Source organism: Oncorhynchus gorbuscha, linkage group LG19 (genome assembly GCF_021184085.1).
Source record: "Oncorhynchus gorbuscha isolate QuinsamMale2020 ecotype Even-year linkage group LG19, OgorEven_v1.0, whole genome shotgun sequence".
NCBI classification, from domain to species: domain Eukaryota; kingdom Metazoa; phylum Chordata; class Actinopteri; order Salmoniformes; family Salmonidae; genus Oncorhynchus; species Oncorhynchus gorbuscha.
Window position 1 is genome coordinate 75,544,772 of NC_060191.1, and position 21,781 is coordinate 75,566,552.

At 45.8% G+C, this 21,781-nt stretch overlaps 1 protein-coding gene across 1 annotated transcript in view; it reads left to right on the forward strand.

Moving 5' to 3' along the window:
• rasgrp4 (RAS guanyl releasing protein 4) overlaps positions 1–21,781 on the forward strand; it is a 64,688-nt gene that overhangs the window by 10,432 nt on the left and 32,475 nt on the right. Inside the window, exons 2-5 of the mRNA XM_046316543.1 lie at positions 7,843–8,009; positions 18,919–19,024; positions 19,502–19,564; positions 21,164–21,283. Coding sequence (XP_046172499.1) covers positions 7,843–8,009; positions 18,919–19,024; positions 19,502–19,564; positions 21,164–21,283 — 456 coding nt within the window. The remainder of the gene's footprint in view (positions 1–7,842; positions 8,010–18,918; positions 19,025–19,501; positions 19,565–21,163; positions 21,284–21,781) is intronic.

The following is a 21,781-nucleotide window of genomic DNA, read 5'->3' on the forward strand; positions in this document are numbered from 1 at the left end:
CGAGCTCTGAACTCGATGGCTTCAGGCAATAACGGATGACTCTGACTGTACATCAAAATGTGGGGAAATAACCAATCACGATGAGGCATCGGCAGCTCTGAACTCGATGGCTTGTTGCAATGGTAAAACGTTTGGCACCAATACTTTGCCAACACTTAATTTGAACCCATTCCGGTAGTTGGTATATTACCGTTACTTAAACACAATCGTCAGTCCCATTTAACAGCTCTATATAGCTTTGACACAGTAGATATTTATAATATATATAATGTTTCATACAACGTCTTGAAACGTCTTTCATTTTCATTCAATACAAAGTTAACAACGCGTCTAATCATCTGTTTACAACTTTTAAACTCCTAAAAAAAAAAAACAAGGAACCACTAGTCTGCCCTTTATCTATTACGCAGACACCTGGTTGGTAACTGTGAACTATTCTCAGCACCTTAAAAACAAGGTTCTACTCTGAGACGCTTTAAGAAATACAGGCCCTGATTTATTATATATACGGTCAAATTAAAATGTGGTTGTTGTTTTGTTTTTTAAATCCGGTTGAAGGTTCTAAATCCGGTTGAAGGTTCTAAATCCGGTTGAAGGTTCTAAATCCGGTTGAAGGTTCTAAATCCGGTTGAAGGTTCTAAATCCGGTTGAAGGTTCTAAATTGAAGATTCTAAATCCGGTTGAAGATTCTAAATCCGGTTGAAGGTTCTAAATCCGGTTGAAGGTTCTAAATCCGGTTGAAGGTTCTAAATCTGGTGCACTGCTGGGCAGATCAATGTGAAAACTCCCTCCATTCTGGTACACTGCTGGGCAGATCAATGTGAAAACTTCCTCCATTCTGGTACACTGCTGGGCAGATCAAATCCCTCTCCCTCCATTCTGGTAAATCAAATCAAAAAACTCCCTCCATTCTTTGCTGGGCAGATCATACACTCCCTCCATTCTGGTACACTGCTGGGCAGATCAATTAAAACTGCCTCCATTCTGGTACACTGCTGGGCAGATCAATGTGAAAACTCCCTCCATTCTGGTACACTGCTGGGCAGATCAATGTGAAAACTCCCTCCATTCTGGTACACTGCTGGGCAGATCAATGTGAAAACTCCCTCCATTCTGGTACACTGCTGGGCAGATCAATGTGAAAACTCCCTCCATTCTGGTACACTGCTGGGCAGAGTCTTAAATGTTTCAAACCAGTGAATGTATAAAACTCCCATTCTGGTCACTGCTGGGCAGATCAATGAAAACTCCTCCATTCTGGTAACTATGGGCAGATCAATGAGAAAACTCCCTCCATTCTGGACACTGCTGGGCAGATCAATGTGAAAACTATCCATTCTGAAGAATACACTGCTGGGCAGATCAATGATAGAAAACTCCCTCCATTCTGAGAGAATGCTGGGCAGATCAATGTGAAAATAGAGAGATTATATACTGAGAATAGATAGAGAGAATATCCTTGACTGAACACCGGACCCAGTCTTAGTTTCAAACCAGTGAGGTATAAACCTCCCAGTCAGTTAGAAAGAACATTAGAGAGAATATATAGAGAGAATATATAGAGAGAATAGATAGAGAGAATATATAGAGAGAATATATAGAGAGAATAGATAGAGAGAATATATAGAGAGAATAGATAGAGAGAATAGAGAGAATATATAGAGAGAATATATAGAGAGAATATATAGAGAGAATATATAGAGAGAATAGATAGAGAGAATATATAGAGAGAATATATAGAGAGAATATATAGAGAGAATAGAGAGAATATATAGAGAGAATATAATAGATAGAGAATATAATAGATAGAGAAATATATAGAGAACAGATAGATAGAGAGAATGGACAGAGATAATAGATAGAGAGAATGGATAATAGATAGAGAAATGGATATAGAGAGAATGGACAGAGATAATAGATAGAGAATAATGGACAGAGATAATAGATAGAGAGAATGGACAGAGATAATAGATAGAGAGAATAATAGATAGACAGAGATAATAGATAGAGAGAATGAATAGAGAGAATGGACAGAGATAATAGATAGAGAGAATGGACAGAGATAATAGATAGAGAGAATGGACAGAGATAATAGATAGAGAGAATGAATAGAGAGAATGGACAGAGATAATAGATAGAGAGAATGGACAGAGATAATAGATAGAGAGAATGGACAGAGATAATAGATAGAGAGAATGGACAGAGATAATAGATAGAGAGAATGAATAGAGAGAATGGACAGAGATAATAGATAGAGAGAATGAATAGAGAGAATGGACAGAGATAATAGATAGAGAGAATGAATAGAGAGAATGGACAGAGATAATAGATAGAGAGAATGGACAGAGATAATAGATAGAGAGAATGAATAGAGAGAATGGACAGAGATAATAGATAGAGAGAATGGACAGAGATAATAGATAGAGAGAATGGACAGAGATAATAGATAGAGAGAATGGACAGAGATAATAGATAGAGAGAATGGACAGAGATAATAGACAGAGAGAATGGACAGAGATAATAGATAGAGAGAATGGACAGAGATAATAGATAGAGATAATAGATAGAGAGAATGGACAGAGATAATAGATAGAGAGAATGGACAGAGATAATAGATAGAGATAATAGATAGAGAGAATGGACAGAGATAATAGATAGAGAGAATGGACAGAGATAATAGATAGAGAGAATGGACAGAGATAATAGACAGAGAGAATGGACAGAGATAATAGATAGAGAGAATGGACAGAGATAATAGACAGAGATAATGGACAGAGATAATAGATGGACAGAGATAATAGAATGAGAGAATGGACAGAGATAATAGATAGAGATGGACAGAGATAATAGATAGAGAGAATGGACAGAGATAATAGATAGAGAGAATGGACAGAGATAATAGATAGAGAGAATGGACAGAGATAATAGATAGAGAGAATGGACAGAGATAATAGATAGAGAGAATGGACAGAGATAATAGATAGAGAGAATGGACAGATAATAGAGATAATAATAGATAGAGAGAATGGACAGAGATAATAGACAGAGAGAATGGATAGAGATAATAGATAGAGAGAATGGACAGAGATAATAGACAGAGATAATGGACAGAGATAATAGATAGAGAGAATGGACAGAGATAATAGATAGAGAGAATGGACAGAGATAATAGATAGAGAGAATGGACAGAGATAATAGATAGAGAGAATGGACAGAGATAATAGATAGAGAGAATGGACAGAGATAATAGATAGAGAGAATGGACAGAGATAATAGATAGAGAGAATGGACAGAGATAATAGATAGAGAGAATGGACAGAGATAATAGATAGAGAGAATGGACAGAGATAATAGATAGAGAGAATGGACAGAGATAATGGATAGAGATAATGGACAGAGATAATAGATAGAGAGAATGAATAGAGAGAATGGACAGAGATAATAGATAGAGAGAATGGACAGAGATAATAGATAGAGAGAATGGATAGAGATAATGGATAGAGATAATGGACAGAGATAATAGATAGAGAGAACTAAACATATCAACACTGGCTTACTTCTATCTTACTCTGTTTCACTATGTGTTCACAGGGCTGGACACAGACCTTTGGTGGGGCAGGTGCTCACTATGTAAATACCACCCTGCCTCCCACTGCTGGCTTGCCTCTGAAGCTAAGTAGGGTTGGTCCTGGTCACTCCCTGGATGGAAGACCAGGTGCTGCTGGAAGTGGTGTTGGAGGGCCAGTAGGAGGCACCCTTTCCTCTGGTCTAAAAAATATCCCAAAACCCCAGGGCAGTGATTGGGGACATTGCCCTGTGTAGGGTGCTGTCTTTTGGATGGGATGTTAAATGAGTGTCCTGACTCTCTGAGGTCATTAAAGATCCCATGGCACTTATCGTAAGAGTAGGGGTGTCAAATTCCTAATCTGGTCCTCATACCATCACGGTCACCTAATCATCCCCAGTTTACAATTGTCTCATTCATCCCCCTCCTCTCCCCTGTAACTATTCCCCAGGTCGTTGCTGTAAATGAGAACGTGTTCTCAGTCAACTAAACCTGGTCAAATTCAAATGTGTCGTCTGGGAACAGACTTTTAATGTACTCAAAGTAAACACATTGTAGGCTATGTTTAGCTCCCGAGTGGTGCAGCGGTCTTAGCGCAAGAGGCGTCACTACAGTCCCTGGTTCGAATCCAGGCTGTATCACAACCGGCCGTGATTGGGAGTCCCATAGGGCGGCGCACAATTGGCCCAGTGTCGTCCCGGGGGTAGGCCGTCATTGTAAATAAGAATTTGTTCTTAACTGACTTGCCTAGTTATATACAGATACAAACATTAATACACATTGTAGGCTAAGCAAGCTAAGATTCAATCAATCAAATGTTTTTATGAAGGCCTTCTTACATCAGCTGATGTCACAAAGTGCTGTACAGAAACCCAGCCTAAAACCCCAAACAGCAAGCAATGCAGGTGTAGAAGCACGGTGGCTAGGAAAAACTCCCTAGAAAGGCCAGAACCCAGGAAGAAACCTAGAGAGGAACCAGGCTATGAGTGGTGACCAGTCCTCTTCTGACTGTGCCGGGTAGAGAGGAACCAGGCTATGTGGGGTGGCCAGTCCTCTTCTGACTGTACTGGGTAGAGAGGAACCAGGCTATGAGGGGTGGCCAGTCCTCTTCTGACTGTGCCGGGTAGAGAGGAACCAGGCTATGAGGGGTGGCCAGTCCTCTTCTGGCTGTGCCGGGTAGAGAGGAACCAGGCTATGAGGGGTGGCCAGTCCTCTTCTGGCTGTGTCGGTGGAGATTATTACAGAACATGGCCAAGATGTTCAATTGTTCATAAATGACCAGCAGGGTAAAATAATAATAATTACAGTTGTTGTCGAGGATGCAACAAGTCAGCACCTCAGGAGTAAATGCCAGGTTGCTTTTCATAGCCGATCATTGAGAGTATCTCTACCGCTCCTGCTGTCTCTAGGAAGTTGAAAACAGCAGGTCTGGGACAGGTAGCACGTCAGGAGAAATACTCCAGATATAACAGACTGACCCTAGCCCCACGACACAAACTATTGCAGCATAAATTCTGGCTGAGAGGCCGAGACATTCCCACTACATGGGTGGCTGTTAGCTGATCATGTAGGCTAGATGAATCAGCTAGTTAGATATATCAGATGTACGTGCCTGTGTGTCAAACACACACAGACAGATATCCCAAGTGGCTCCGCTTTAAACAAACTACAACTGGAAGCAACACTGTAGTCAGTGTATTCTAGACCGGAGCAGGGCAGGTGGTGTAACTGTCTAATGTGATCTATAGCGTGTTTCATGCTAAGCTAAGACAATGTTGTCAGTAACCTGACCAAAACCTGACCAAATGGTGTGTTCAGTATGTGACAGGTGTGTTCAGTATGTAACAGGTGTGTTCAGTATGTGACAGGTGCGTTCAGTATGTGACAGGTGCGTTCAGTATGTAACAGGTGCGTTCAGTATGTAACAGGTGCGTTCAGTATGTAACAGGTGTAGTTCAGTATGTAACAGGTGTAGTTCAGTATGTAACAGGTGTAGTTCAGTATGTAACAGGTGTGTTCAGTATGTGACAGGTGTGTTCAGTATGTGACAGGTGTGTTCAGTATGTAACAGGTGTGTTCAGTATGTGACAGGTGTGTTCAGTATTTGTTTGTTTGTTTTACCTTTATTTAACCAGGCAAGTCAGTTAAGAACAAATTCTTAATTTCAATGATGGCCTAGGAACAGTGGGTTAACTGCCTGTTCAGGGGCAGAACGACAGATTTGTACCTTGTCAGCTCGGGGGTTTGAACTTGCAACCTTCCGGTTACTAGTCCAACGCTCTAACCACTAGGCTACCCTGCCGCCCAGTATGTGACAGGTGTGTTCAGTATGTGACAGGTGTGTTCAGTATGTAACAGGTGTGTTCAGTATGTGACAGGTGTGTTCAGTATGTGACAGGTGTGTTCAGTATGTGACAGGTGTGTTCAGTATGTGACAGGTGTGTTCAGTATGTGACAGGTGTGTTCAGCATGTGACAGGTGTGTTCAGTACGATACAGGTGTGTTCAGTATGTGACAGGTGTGTTCAGTATGTGACAGGTGTGTTCAGCATGTGACAGGTGTGTTCAGTACGATACAGGTGTGTTCAGTATGTGACAGGTGTGTTCAGTATGTGACAGGTGTGTTCAGTATGTGACAGGTGTGTTCAGTATGTAACAGGTGTGTTCAGTACAATACGGGTGTGTTCAGTACAATACGGGTGTGTTCAGTACAATACGGGTGTGTTCAGTACAATACGGGTGTGTTCAGTATGTAACAGGTGTAGTTCTAGTGTTCCATGACTGTTTCCCCAGTTTAGAACACCCTCTAGGCCAGGATTGGCAATTGCATCTCACGTTTCTAAAGCATTTAGTTTAAAGTGTGATCTGAGTGTTCGGTATAGACAATACGTATTTCAATTAAAAGCTAAAATACGAACACTACATGGTCAAAAGTATGTGGACACCCCTATAAATGAGTGGATTCAGCTGTTTCAGCCACACCTGTTGCTGACAGGTGTATACAATCGAGCACACAGCCATGCAATCTCCATAGACAAACATTGGCAGTAGAATGGCCCGTACTGAAGTGCTCAGTGTTTTTCATGGTTCAGGCCCCTTAGTTCCAGTGAAGGGAAATCTTAACGCTACAGCATACAATGACATTCTAGATGATTCTGTGCTTCCAACTTTTGGGGAAGGCCATTTCCTGTTTCAGCATGATAATGCCCCCGTGCACAAAGTGAGGCCCATACAGAAATGGTTTGTCGAGATTGGTGGTTTGTCGAGTCAAGGAAGATCTTGACTGGCCTGCACAGAGCCCTGACCTCAACCCCATCGAACACATTTGGGATGAATTGGAATGCCGACTGAGCCAGGCCTAATCGCCCAACATCAGTGCCCGATCTCACAAATGCTCTTGTGAAGCAAATCCCCGCAGCAATGTTCCAACATCTAGTGGAAAGCCTTCCCAGAAGAGTGGAGGCTGTTATAGCAGCAATGTTCCAACATCTAGTGGAAAGCCTTCCCAGAAGAGACTGGTAACCTTGTTAGGCTGGTAACCTGGTTAGACTGGTAACCTGGTTAGACTGGTAACCTGGTTAGGCTGGTAACCTGGTTAGACTGGTAACCTGGTTAGGCTGGTAACCTGGTTAGACTGGTAACCTGGTTAGACTGGTAACCTGGTTAGGCTGGTAACCTGGTTAGACTGGTAACCTGGTTAGACTGGTAACCTGGTTTTCAGAGAATTGGAGTCAGATCCGAGGTTCTCCTGCTTAGGCTCTGACACACCACACTGTCACACACACACACACAAACTCACACGCATGCACACACATACACATACACACACACACACCCACCACCACACTGTCACACACCTACTGACCTTCACATCATCAGTGTGTATGTTTGAAACAACGGTATTGTTTTGTGTTCATGTGTGTGTGTGTGTGTGTGTGTGTGTGTGTGTGTGTGTGTGTGTGTGTGTGTGTGTGTGTGTGTGTGTGTGTGTGTGTGTGTGTGTGTGTGTGTGTGTGTGTGTGTGTGTGTGTGTGTGTGTGTGTGTGTGTGTGTGTGTGTGTGTGTGTGTGTGTGTGTGTGTGTGTGTGTTTAAACAACAGGTTTCATAACACTGATGCAGACAAACTGGGCCATGGTATGGGCCTTGTTACAGTACGTCATCTGCAATGTGACTCTGTTTCAGTGTCTCTCTCCCTTTCTCTCATTCTGTCACTCACACTTCTCTCTCTCTCTCTCACCTCCCTCTCTCTGTCTCCCCATGTCTTCCTCCCTCTATAGAAAGTCTCGTGTGGACAGCCCTGGAGGTGTGAGAAGCAGGAGAACGGTTCAGAGGAGGATGACCTGCCCTAGCTTCCCGGAGATCACTAGAGTGCTGCAGAACCCTGTCCCCAGTCCCCGTTCTGCTAGCCTAGACGAGCTTATCCTGCGATGCCTGCACTGCTTCGGTGAGACAAACACAGAGAGACAGATTCAGACAGACAGAGAGAGAGGGAGAGGGAGAGAGAGAAAGAGAGGGAGGGAGAATGGAGAGAGAGGCAGGGAGGGAGAAGGATGAGGGAGACAGGGAGGGAGACAGGGAGGGAGAATGGAGAGAGAGGCAGGGAGGGAGACAGGGAGGGAGACAGGGAGAGAGAATGGAGAGAGAGGCAGGGAGGGAGAAGGATGAGGGAGACAGGGAGGGAGAATGGAGAGAGAGGCAGGGAGGGAGACAGGGAGGGAGACAGGGATGGAGAATGGAGAGAGAGGCAGGGAGGGAGAAGGATGAGGGAGACAGGGAGGGAGAATGGGGAGAGAGGCAGGGAGGGAGACAGGGAGGGAGAATGGAGAGAGAGGCAGGGAGGGAGAAGGATGAGGGAGACAGGGAGGGAGAATGGAGAGAGAGGCAGGGAGGGAGACAGGGAGGGAGAATGGAGAGAGAGGCAGGGAGGGAGTCAGGGAGGGAGAATGGAGAGAGAGGCAGGGAGGGAGAAGGATGAGGGAGACAGGTAGGGAGAATGGAGAGAGAGGCAGGGAGGGAGAAGGATGAGGGAGACAGGGAGGGAGAAGGATGAGGGAGACAGGGAGGGAGAAGGATGAGGGAGACAGGGAGGGAGAATGGGGAGAGAGGCAGGGAGGGAGACACGGAAGGAGGGAGACAGGGTGGACATGTGAGACAAAGGGCACACATACAATCAATCTTTGTTTGGAGCAAAGGTCCACACAGTTTGTGCTAACTCTCTTTTTCCCTAGCGTGCACACACACACACACACACACACACACACACACACACACACACACACACACACATACACATACACACACACACACACACACACACACACACACACACACACACACACACACACACACACACACACACACACACACAAAGTAGATATTACCAAGTAGCAGTTACTGAAGTAGATACCACATATAGTGGTCTACCATTACCCAGCAACTAACTGTAACACCTCTCTGATACATAACACACTGAAACCTCTCTCCTTCCTGTCTCCACCCCTTCCCCCGTTCTCCCCCCTCCCTCCCCTTCTCTCTCCCTCCCCCTCCCCTCTCTCTCCCTCCCCTTCTCTCTCCCCCTCCTCTCTCTCTCTCAGTTTCTCTCTTTGTCTCTCTCTCTCTGTGTGTCTCTCCCTCCCCCTTATCTCTCCCTCTCCCTACCTCCCTCCCCCTCTCCCTCCCCTCCCCCCCCTCTCTCTCTCTCTCCCTCTCCCCCTCTCTCTCTCTCCCTCTGTCTATAGCGCTACATAACACTGTCATCTCTCTCTGCCCCCTCTCTCTCTGTCCCCCCCTCTCTCTGTCACCCCCCTCTCTCTCTGTCCCCCCCTCTCTCTCTCTCTGTCTATAGCGCTACATAACACTGTCATCTCTCTCTGTCTCTCCCCCCTCTCTCTATCTGTCCCCCCCTCTCTCTCTGCCCCCCCCTCTCCCTCTCCCCCCTCTCTCTCTGTCCCCCCTCTCTCTCTCTCTGTCACCCCCTCTTTCTCTGTCCCCCCTCTCTCTCTGTCACCCCCTCTCTCTCTCTGTCCCCCCCTCTCTCTCTCTGTCCCCCCTCTCTCTCTCTGTCTATAGCGCTACATAACACTGTCATCTCTCTCTCTCCCTCTCCCCCTCTCTCTCCCCCTCTCTCCCCCTCTCTCTCTCCCTCTCCCCCTCTCTCTCCCTCTCACCCCCTCTCTCTCTCTCTCTCTGTCTATAGCGCTACATAACACTGTCATCTCTCTCACTCCCTCTCCCCCTCTCTCTCCCTCTCCCCCTCTCTCTCTCCCTCCCCCCCCCTCTCTCCCTCTCTATAGCGCCCCTGTCATCTCTCTCTCTCTCTCTCTGTCCCCCCCCCTCTCTCTCTCTGTCTATAGCGCTACATAACACTGTCATAACAGTGACCATGTATCATATGCAGTCAGTTACCAGTTAACTTACTTTGCACTGTTACTATTTCAAGTATTAGATCTCACCACTGCACAATATTGTAAAGCGTTAACATTCAAGTCCGTTGTTACTATGCAACGGCCAAACTGTTCTGCCCATGATGTGTTCATTTTATAGAGGCGCTCAACATGAGCATCTAATTTCAGAAGCACTGTGGTGCTCAACATGAGCATCTAATTTCAGAAGCACTGTGGCGCTCAACATGAGCATCTCATTTCAGAAGCACTGTGGCGCTCAACATGAGCATCTCATTTCAGAAGCACTGTGGCGCTCAACATGAGCATCTCATTTCAGAAGCACTGTGGCGCTCAACATGAGCATCTCATTTCAGAAGCACTGTGGCGCTCAACATGAGCATCTCATTTCAGAAGCACTGTGGCGCTCAACATGAGCATCTCATTTCAGAAGCACTGTGGCGCTCAACATGAGCATCTCATTTCAGAAGCACTGTGGCGCTCAACATGAGCATCTCATTTCAGAAGCACTGTGGCGCTCAACATGAGCATCTCATTTCAGAAGCACTGTGGCGCTCAACATGAGCATCTCATTTCAGAAGCACTGTGGTGCTCAACATGAGCATCTCATTTCAGAAGCACTGTGGCGCTCAACATGAGCATCTCATTTCAGAAGCACTGTGGTGCTCAACATGAGCATCTCATTTCAGAAGCACTGTGGCGCTCAACATGAGCATCTCATTTCAGAAGCACTGTGGAGCATCTAATTTCAGAAGCACTGTGGCTCAACATGAGCATCTCATTTCAGAAGAAGCACTGAGCATCTCATTTCAGAAGCACTGTGGCTCAACATGAGCATCTAATTTCAGAAGCACTGTGGTGCTCAACATGAGCATCTCATTTCAGAAGCACTGTGGCGCTCAACATGAGCATCTCATTTCAGAAGCATCTCATTTCAGAAGTGCTCAACATGAGCATCTCATTTCAGAAGCACTGTGGTGCTCAACATGAGCATCTCATTTCAGAAGCACTGTGGTGCTCAACATGAGCATCTCATTTCAGAAGCACTGTGGTGCTCAACATGAGCATCTCATTTCAGAAGCACTGTGGTGCTCAACATGAGCATCTCATTTCAGAAGCACTTTCTCAACATGAGCATCTCATTTCAGAAGCACTGTGGTGCTCAACATGAGCATCTCATTTCAGAAGCACTGTGGTGCTCAACATGAGCATCTCATTTCAGAAGCACTGTGGTGCTCAACATGAGCATCTCATTTCAGAAGCACTGTGGTGCTCAACATGAGCATCTCATTTCAGAAGCACTGTGGTGCTCAACATGAGCATCTCATTTCAGAAGCACTGTGGCTCAACATGCTCAACATGAGCATCTCATTTCAGAAGCACTGTGGTGCTCAACATGAGCATCTCATTTCAGAAGCACTGTGGTGCTCAACATGAGCATCTCATTTCAGAAACATGAGCATCTCATTTCAGCACTGTGGTGCTCAACATGAGCATCTCATTTCAGAAGCACTGTGGCACTGCTCAACATGAGCATCTCATTTCAGAAGCACTGTGGTGCTCAACATGAGCATCTCATTTCAGAAGCACTGTGGTGCTCAACATGAGCATCTCATTTCAGAAGCACTGTGGTGCTCAACATGAGCATCTCATTTCAGAAGCACTGTGGTGCTCAACATGAGCATCTCATTTCAGAAGCACTGTGGTGCTCAACATGAGCATCTAATTTCAGAAGCACTGTGGTGCTCAACATGAGCATCTCATTTCAGAAGCACTGTGGTGCTCAACATGAGCATCTCATTTCAGAAGCACTGTGGTGCTCAACATGAGCATCTAATTTCAGAAGCACTGTGGTGCTCAACATGAGCATCTGAAGCACTGGTGCTCAACATGAGCATCTCATTTCAGAAGCACTGTGGCGCTCAACATGAGCATCTCATTTCAGAAGCACTGTGGCGCTCAACATGAGCATCTAATTTCAGAAGCACTGTGGTGCTCAACATGAGCATCTCATTTCAGAAGCACTGTGGTGCTCAACATGAGCATCTCATTTCAGAAGCACTGTGGTGCTCAACATGAGCATCTCATTTCAGAAGCACTGTGGCGCTCAACATGAGCATCTCATTTCAGAAGCACTGTGGTGCTCAACATGAGCATCTCATTTCAGAAGCACTGTGGCGCTCAACATGAGCATCTCATTTCAGAAGCACTGTGGTGCTCAACATGAGCATCTCATTTCAGAAGCACTGTGGCGCTCAACATGAGCATCTCATTTCAGAAGCACTGTGGCGCTCAACATGAGCATCTCATTTCAGAAGCACTGTGGTGCTCAACATGAGCATCTCATTTCAGAAGCACTGTGGCGCTCAACATGAGCATCTCATTTCAGAAGCACTGTGGCGCTCAACATGAGCATCTCATTTCAGAAGCACTGTGGCGCTCAACATGAGCATCTCATTTCAGAAGCACTGTGGGCAACATGAGCATCTCATTTCAGAAGCACTGTGGCGCTCAACATGAGCATCTCATTTCAGAAGCACTGTGGCGCTCAACATGAGCATCTCATTTCAGAAGCACTGTGGCGCTCAACATGAGCATCTCATTTCAGAAGCACTGTGGCGCTCAACATGAGCATCTCATTTCAGAAGCACTCATTTCAGAAGCACTGCTCAACATGAGCATCTCATTTCAGAAGCACTGTGGCGCTCAACATGAGCATCTCATTTCAGAAGCACTGTGGCGCTCAACATGAGCATCTCATTTCAGAAGCACTGTGGCGCTCAACATGAGCATCTCATTTCAGAAGCACTGTGGTGCTCAACATGAGCATCTCATTTCAGAAGCACTGTGGTGCTCAACATGAGCATCTCATTTCAGAAGCACTGTGGCGAGCATCATTTCAGAAGCACTGAACATGAGCATCTCATTTCAGAAGCACTGTGGCGCTCAACATGAGCATCTCATTTCAGAAGCACTGTGGTGCTCAACATGAGCATCTCATTTCAGAAGCACTGTGGTGCTCAACATGAGCATCTCATTTCAGAAGCACTGTGGCGCACATGAGCATCTCATTTCAGAAGCACTGTGGTGCTCAACATGAGCATCTCATTTCAGAAGCACTGTGGTGCTCAACATGAGCATCTCATTTCAGAAGCACTGTGGCGCTCAACATGAGCATCTCATTTCAGAAGCACTGTGGTGCTCAACATGAGCATCTCATTTCAGAAGCACTGTGGCGCTCAACATGAGCATCTCATTTCAGAAGCACTGTGGTGCTCAACATGAGCATCTCATTTCAGAAGCACTGTGGCGCTCAACATGAGCATCTCATTTCAGAAGCACTGTGGTGCTCAACATGAGCATCTCATTTCAGAAGCACTGTGGCGCTCAACATGAGCATCTCATTTCAGAAGCACTGTGGCGCTCAACATGAGCATCTCATTTCAGAAGCACTGTGGCGCTCAACATGAGCATCTCATTTCAGAAGCACTGTGGTGCTCAACATGAGCATCTCATTTCAGAAGCACTGTGGCGCTCAACATGAGCATCTCATTTCAGAAGCACTGTGGTGCTCAACATGAGCATCTCATTTCAGAAGCACTGTGGCGCTCAACATGAGCATCTCATTTCAGAAGCACTGTGGTGCTCAACATGAGCATCTCATTTCAGAAGCACTGTGGCGCTCAACATGAGCATCTCATTTCAGAAGCACTGTGGTGCTCAACATGAGCATCTCATTTCAGAAGCACTGTGGCGCTCAACATGAGCATCTCATTTCAGAAGCACTGTGGTGCTCAACATGAGCATCTCATTTCAGAAGCACTGTGGCGCTCAACATGAGCATCTCATTTCAGAAGCACTGTGGCGCTCAACATGAGCATCTCATTTCAGAAGCACTGTGGCGCTCAACATGAGCATCTCATTTCAGAAGCACTGTGGCGCTCAACATGAGCATCTCATTTCAGAAGCACTGTGGTGCTCAACATGAGCATCTCATTTCAGAAGCACTGTGGTGCTCAACATGAGCATCTCATTTCAGAAGCACTGTGGTGCTCAACATGAGCATCTCATTTCAGAAGCACTGTGGTGCTCAACATGAGCATCTCATTTCAGAAGCACTGTGGTGCTCAACATGAGCATCTCATTTCAGAAGCACTGTGGCGCTCAACATGAGCATCTCATTTCAGAAGCACTGTGGTGCTCAACATGAGCATCTCATTTCAGAAGCACTGTGGCAACATGAGCATCTCATTTCAGAAGCACTGTGGCGCTCAACATGAGCATCTCATTTCAGAAGCACTGTGGCGCTCAACATGAGCATCTCATTTCAGAAGCACTGTGGCGCTCAACATGAGCATCTCATTTCAGAAGCACTGTGGCGCTCAACATGAGCATCTCATTTCAGAAGCACTGTGGCGCTCAACATGAGCATCTCATTTCAGAAGCACTGTGGCGCTCAACATGAGCATCTCATTTCAGAAGCACTGTGGCGAGCATCTCATTTCAGAAGCACTGTGGCGCTCAACATGAGCATCTCATTTCAGAAGCACTGTGGCGCTCAACATGAGCATCTCATTTCAGAAGCACTGTGGCGCTCAACATGAGCATCTCATTTCAGAAGCACTGTGGCGCTCAACATGAGCATCTCATTTCAGAAGCACTGTGGCGCTCAACATGAGCATCTCATTTCAGAAGCACTGTGGTGCTCAACATGAGCATCTCATTTCAGAAGCACTGTGGCGCTCAACATGAGCATCTCATTTCAGAAGCACTGTGGCGCTCAACATGAGCATCTCATTTCAGAAGCACTGTGGCGCTCAACATGAGCATCTCATTTCAGAAGCACTGTGGTGCTCAACATGAGCATCTCATTTCAGAAGCACTGTGGCGCTCAACATGAGCATCTCATTTCAGAAGCACTGTGGTGCTCAACATGAGCATCTCATTTCAGAAGCACTGTGGCGCTCAACATGAGCATCTCATTTCAGAAGCACTGTGGTGCTCAACATGAGCATCTCATTTCAGAAGCACTGTGGCGCTCAACATGAGCATCTCATTTCAGAAGCACTGTGGTGCTCAACATGAGCATCTCATTTCAGAAGCACTGTGGCGCTCAACATGAGCATCTCATTTCAGAAGCACTGTGGCGCTCAACATGAGCATCTCATTTCAGAAGCACTGTGGCGCTCAACATGAGCATCTCATTTCAGAAGCACTGTGGTGCTCAACATGAGCATCTCATTTCAGAAGCACTGTGGCGCTCAACATGAGCATCTCATTTCAGAAGCACTGTGGTGCTCAACATGAAGCACTGTGGCTCATTCTCATTTCAGAAGCACTGTGGTGCTCAACATGAGCATCTCATTTCAACATGAGCATCTCATTTCAGAAGCACTGTGGCGCTCAACATGAGCATCTCATTTCAGAAGCACTGTGGCGCTCAACATGAGCATCTCATTTCAGAAGCACTGTGGCGCTCAACATGAGCATCTCATTTCAGAATCTCATTTCAGCACTGTGGCGCTCAACATGAGCATCTCATTTCAGAAGCACTGTGGCGCTCAACATGAGCATCTCATTTCAGAAGCACTGTGGCGCTCAACATGAGCATCTCATTTCAGAAGCACTGTGGTGCTCAACATGAGCATCTCATTTCAGAAGCACTGTGGTGCTCAACATGAGCATCTCATTTCAGAAGCACTGAAGCACTGTGGTGCTCAACATGAGCATCTCATTTCAGAAGCACTGTGGTGCTCAACATGAGCATCTCATTTCAGAAGCACTGTGGCGCTCAACATGAGCATCTCATTTCAGAAGCACTGTGGTGCTCAACATGAGCATCTCATTTCAGAAGCACTGTGGTGCTCAACATGAGCATCTCATTTCAGAAGCACTGTGGTGCTCAACATGAGCATCTCATTTCAGAAGAAGCACTCTCATTTCAGGCGCTCAACATGAGCATCTCATTTCAGAAGCACTGTGGTGCTCAACATGAGCATCTCATTTCAGAAGCACTGTGGCGCTCAACATGAGCATCTCATTTCAGAAGCACTGTGGCGCTCAACATGAGCATCTCATTTCAGAAGCACTGTGGCGCTCAACATGAGCATCTCATTTCAGAAGCACTGTGGCGCTCAACATGAGCATCTCATTTCAGAAGCACTGTGGCGCTCAACATGAGCATCTCATTTCAGAAGCACTGTGGCGCTCAACATGAGCATCTCATTTCAGAAGCACTGTGGCGCTCAACATGAGCATCTCATTTCAGAAGCACTGTGGCGCTCAACATGAGCATCTCATTTCAGAAGCACTGTGGCGCTCAACATGAGCATCTCATTTCAGAAGCACTGTGGCGCTCAACATGAGCATCTCATTTCAGAAGCATCTCATTTCAGAAGCACTGTGGCGCTCAACATGAGCATCTCATTTCAGAAGCACTGTGGCGCTCAACATGAGCATCTCATTTCAGAAGCACTGTGGCGCTCAACATGCATCTCATTTCAGAAGCACTGTGGTGCTCAACATGAGCATCTCATTTCAGAAGCACTGTGGCGCTCAACATGAGCATCTCATTTCAGAAGCACTGTGGCGCTCAACATGAGCATCTCATTTCAGAAGCACTGTGGCGCTCAACATGAGCATCTAATTTCAGAAGCACTGTGGCGCTCAACATGAGCATCTCATTTCAGAAGCACTGTGGCGCTCAACATGAGCATCTCATTTCAGAAGCACTGTGGCGCTCAACATGAGCATCTCATTTCAGAAGCACTGTGGTGCTCAACATGAGCATCTAATTTCAGAAGCACTGTGGCGCTCAACATGAGCATCTCATTTCAGAAGCACTGTGAGCATCTCATTTCAGAAGCACTGCGCTCAACATGAGCATCTCATTTCAGAAGCACTGTGGCGCTCAACATGAGCATCTCATTTCAGAAGCACTGTGGCGCTCAACATGAGCATCTCATTTCAGAAGCACTGTGGCGCTCAACATGAGCATCTCATTTCAGAAGCACTGTGGCGCTCAACATGAGCATCTAATTTCAGAAGCACTGTGGTGCTCAACATGAGCATCTCATTTCAGAAGCACTGTGGTGCTCAACATGAGCATCTCATTTCAGAAGCACTGTGGTGCTCAACATGAGCATCTAATTTCAGAAGCACTGTGGCGCTCAACATGAGCATCTCATTTCAGAAGCACTGTGGCGCTCAACATGAGCATCTCATTTCAGAAGCACTGTGGTGCTCAACATGAGCATCTCATTTCAGAAGCACTGTGGTGCTCAACATGAGCATCTCATTTCAGAAGCACTGTGGCGCTCAACATGAGCATCTCATTTCATTTCAGAGCATCTCATTTCAGAAGCACACTGTCTCATTTCAGGCACTGTGCTCAACATGAGCATCTCATTTCAGAAGCACTGTGGTGCTCAACATGAGCATCTCATTTCAGAAGCACTGTGGTGCTCAACATGAGCATCTCATTTCAGAAGCACTGTGGTGCTCAACATGAGCATCTCATTTCAGAAGCACTGTGGTGCTCAACATGAGCATCTCATTTCAGAAGCACTGTGGTGCTCAACATGAGCATCTCATTTCAGAAGCACTGTGGCGCTCAACATGAGCATCTCATTTCAGAAGCACTGTGGCGCTCAACATGAGCATCTCATTTCAGAAGCACTGTGGCGCTCAACATGAGCATCTCATTTCAGAAGCACTGTGGCGCTCAACATGAGCATCTCATTTCAGAACACTGTGGCGAACATGAGCATCTCATTTCAGAAGCACTGTGGCGCTCAACATGAGCATCTCATTTCAGAAGCACTGTGGCGCTCAACATGAGCATCTCATTTCAGAAGCACTGTGGCGCTCAACATGAGCATCTCATTTCAGAAGCACTGTGGTGCTCAACATGAGCATCTCATTTCAGAAGCACTGTGGCGCTCAACATGAGCATCTCATTTCAGAAGCACTGTGGCGCTCAACATGAGCATCTCATTTCAGAAGCACTGTGGCGCTCAACATGAGCATCTCATTTCAGAAGCACTGTGGTGCTCAACATGAGCATCTCATTTCAGAAGCACTGTGGCGCTCAACATGAGCATCTCATTTCAGAAGCACTGTGGTGCTCAACATGAGCATCTCATTTCAGAAGCACTGTGGCGCTCAACATGAGCATCTCATTTCAGAAGCACTGTGGCGCTCAACATGAGCATCTCATTTCAGAAGCACTGTGGTGCTCAACATGAGCATCTCATTTCAGAAGCACTGTGGCGCTCACTGTCTCATTTCAGAAGCACTGTGGCGCTCAACATGAGCATCTCATTTCAGAAGCACTGTGGCGCTCAACATGAGCATCTCATTTCAGAAGCACTGTGGTGCTCAACATGAGCATCTCATTTCTGTGGCGCTCAACATGAGCATCTCATTTCAGAAGCACTGTGGCGCTCAACATGAGCATCTCATTTCTGTGGTGCTCATGTGAATTTTATTCAGACCTATTATCACTTAAAATGTATTTTTTGTGTGTTTTTAATGATGTTTTAATCATACCTAGACTTGATTTTGATGACCTAAATTGTCCTCTATTCTGACTTCTGCTGTATCTTACTGCAACCCCTGACCTCTCACCCTTTATCTGTGTGTTGATTGAGCGTCTGCTAAATGGCATATATATATATATTGATTGGTTCTAACATTTGACCTGTATGTTGATTGGTTCTAACCTTTGACCTGTGTGTTGATTGGTTCTAAACTGTGACCTGTGTGTTGATTGGTTCTAACCTGTGACCAGTGTGTTGATTGGTTCTAACCTTTGACCTGTATGTTGATTGGTTCTAACCGGTGTGTTGATTGGTTCTAACCTGTGACCTGTGTGTTGATTGGTTCTAACCTGTGACCTGTGTGTTGATTGGTTCTAACCTGTGACCTGTGTGTTGATTGGTTGTGTTCCAGACTCGGATGGAAAGCTTTCGCGGGGGTCTCAGCTAGTTCACATGACTCTGATGATGCACAGCTGGGTTGTTCCCTCACAGACCTTCGCCCAGAAACTCCTCGCCCTATATCCTCTACCCACGATGCATTGCTGCTTCCTGACCCCGTGGCCACATATGGGTTCAAACACTATTTAAATACGTTATCTAATTCTGCCCAGGGGTTAGTGTGGTCAGTCCTGTCGGTGCCCTGCACCTCATAGTCCCATGTCCCATAATCCCTCTGAACAGGAAACAAACCCTGCTTTGTTTACTCCTGATGTTTCCAATACCTTACCCCCCCCCCCCCCACCCTTTATATAGAAATGAGTGAAGAAGCTGATCAGTGTTCTGGTGGGCTGACTGGGTGTCTATTGACTGTGTTCAGTGGCACAGGGTTGTTTGAGAGCTGTGGTTTCAGACTCCGATGCTGCTGTCCATAACCATTGATTGAAATGTATTTGTTACGTTGGTCCATAACAGCTGATATGGTTATGTGCAGCGTACAGTTGCATCATGTTGTATAGAAGCCATCTCTTCCGGCTGCTATTCCTTGACTGTGTAACCTATAAGGACTGTCCAGTGGAAAAGAGAGGACTGAGACGACCGCAGGTCTGCCACCTTATCAGGTCAGTGTGATGTGTGTGTGTGTGTGTGTGTGTGTGTGTGTGTGTGTGTGTGTGTGTGTGTGTGTGTGTGTGTGTGTGTGTGTGTGTGTGTGTGTGTGTGTGTGTGTGTGTGTGTGTGTGTGTGTGTGTGTGTGTGTGTGTTCGTGTGTCTGTGTGTGTCTGTGTATGTCTGTCTGTGTGTGTGTGTTTGTCACTATTCTACAGTACAATTTGATCACAAAACATGAAATGAGCTTTAGACTTAGATATCCTGACCTCTACCTATATTTCCTGACCTCTACCTATATATCCTGACCTCTACCTATATATCCTGACCTCTACCTATATATCCTGACCTCTACCTATATATCCTGACCTCTACCTACATATCCTGACCTCTACCTATATATCCTGACCTCTACCTATATATCCTGACCTCTACCTATATATCCTGACCTCTACCTATATATTCTGACCTCTACCTATATATCCTGACCTCTACCTAGATATCCTGACCTCTACCTAGATATCCTGACCTCTACCTATATATTCTGACCTCTACCTATATATCCTGACCTCTACCTAGAGGCTATTTGTAAGTCGCTCTGGATAAGAGCGTCTGCTAAATGACTTAAATGTAATGTAAATCTTGTGTTGTTACTATAGTAACTGTGTTCTGTCCTATAGACAGTGGATCAGCAGGTTCCCAGCAGTGTTTGAGGCTATATACTGTTGTGTTGTTACTATAGTAACTGTGTTCTGTCCTGCAGATCAGCAGGTTCCCAGCGGTGTTTGAGGCTATATACTGTTGTGTTGTTACTATAGTAACTGTGTTCTGTCCTGCAGATCAGCAGGTTTCCAGCGGTGTTTGAGGCTATATACTGTTGTGTTGTTACTATAGTAACTGTGTTCTGTCCTATAGACAGTGGATCAGCAGGTTCCCAGCGGTGTTTGAGGCTATATACTGTTGTGTTGTTACTATAGTAACTGTGTTCTGTCCTGCAGATCAGCAGGTTCCCAGCGGTGTTTGAGGCTATATACTGTTGTGTTGTTACTATAGTAACTGTGTTCTGTCCTGCAGATCAGCAGGTTCCCAGCGGTGTTTGAGGCTATATACTGTTGTGTTGTTACTATAGTAACTGTGTTCTGTCCTATAGACAGTGGATCAGCAGGTTCCCAGCGGTGTTTGAGGCTATATACTGTTGTGTTGTTACTATAGTAACTGTGTTCTGTCCTGCAGATCAGCAGGTTTCCAGCGGTGTTTGAGGCTATATACTGTTGTGTTGTTACTATAGTAACTGTGTTCTGTCCTGCAGATCAGCAGGTTCCCAGCGGTGTTTGAGGCTATATACTGTTGTGTTGTTACTATAGTAACTGTGTTCTGTCCTGCAGATCAGCAGGTTCCCAGCGGTGTTTGAGGCTATATACTGTTGTGTTGTTACTATAGTAACTGTGTTCTGTCCTGCAGATCAGCAGGTTCCCAGCGGTGTTTGAGGCTATATACTGTTGTGTTGTTACTATAGTAACTGTGTTCTGTCCTGCAGATCAGCAGGTTCCCAGCGGTGTTTGAGGCTATATACTGTTGTGTTGTTACTATAGTAACTGTGTTCTGTCCTATAGACAGTGGATCAGCAGGTTCCCAGCGGTGTTTGAGGCTGACCCTCAACTAGAGCAGATGATGGGAGAATTGTGGACCCTGGCTAGGTCTGAGACACAGGCCATCATAGACACATCCTACCTGTGAGTCACACTGTGTGTCTGACTGAATGGATGTGCTGTTGGTATGTATTAGCTCCAGCCCGTTGTGCAGGCCTGTCACCACACCAGGAGACCAGGTGACAAGCAGAGTAGGTGACAAAGATACCAACAGCTGTCTGTCAAAGGGCTCTATCACTGGTAACAGAGTCTACTGGTACAAAGAGCTCTATGACTGGTAACAGAGTCTACTGGTAACAGAGTCTACTGGTACAAAGAGCTCTATGACTGGTAACAGAGTCTACTGGTAACAGAGTCTACTGGTACAAAGGGCTCTATGACTAGTAACAGAGTCTACTGGTAACAGAGTCTACTGGTAACAGAGTCTACTGGTACAAAGAGCTCTATCACTGGTAACAGTCTACTGGTACAAAGGGCTCTATCACTGGTAACAGAGTCTACTGGTAACAGAGTCTACTGGTAACAGAGTCTACTGGTACAAAGATCTCTATGACTGGTAACAGAGTCTACTGGTAACAGAGT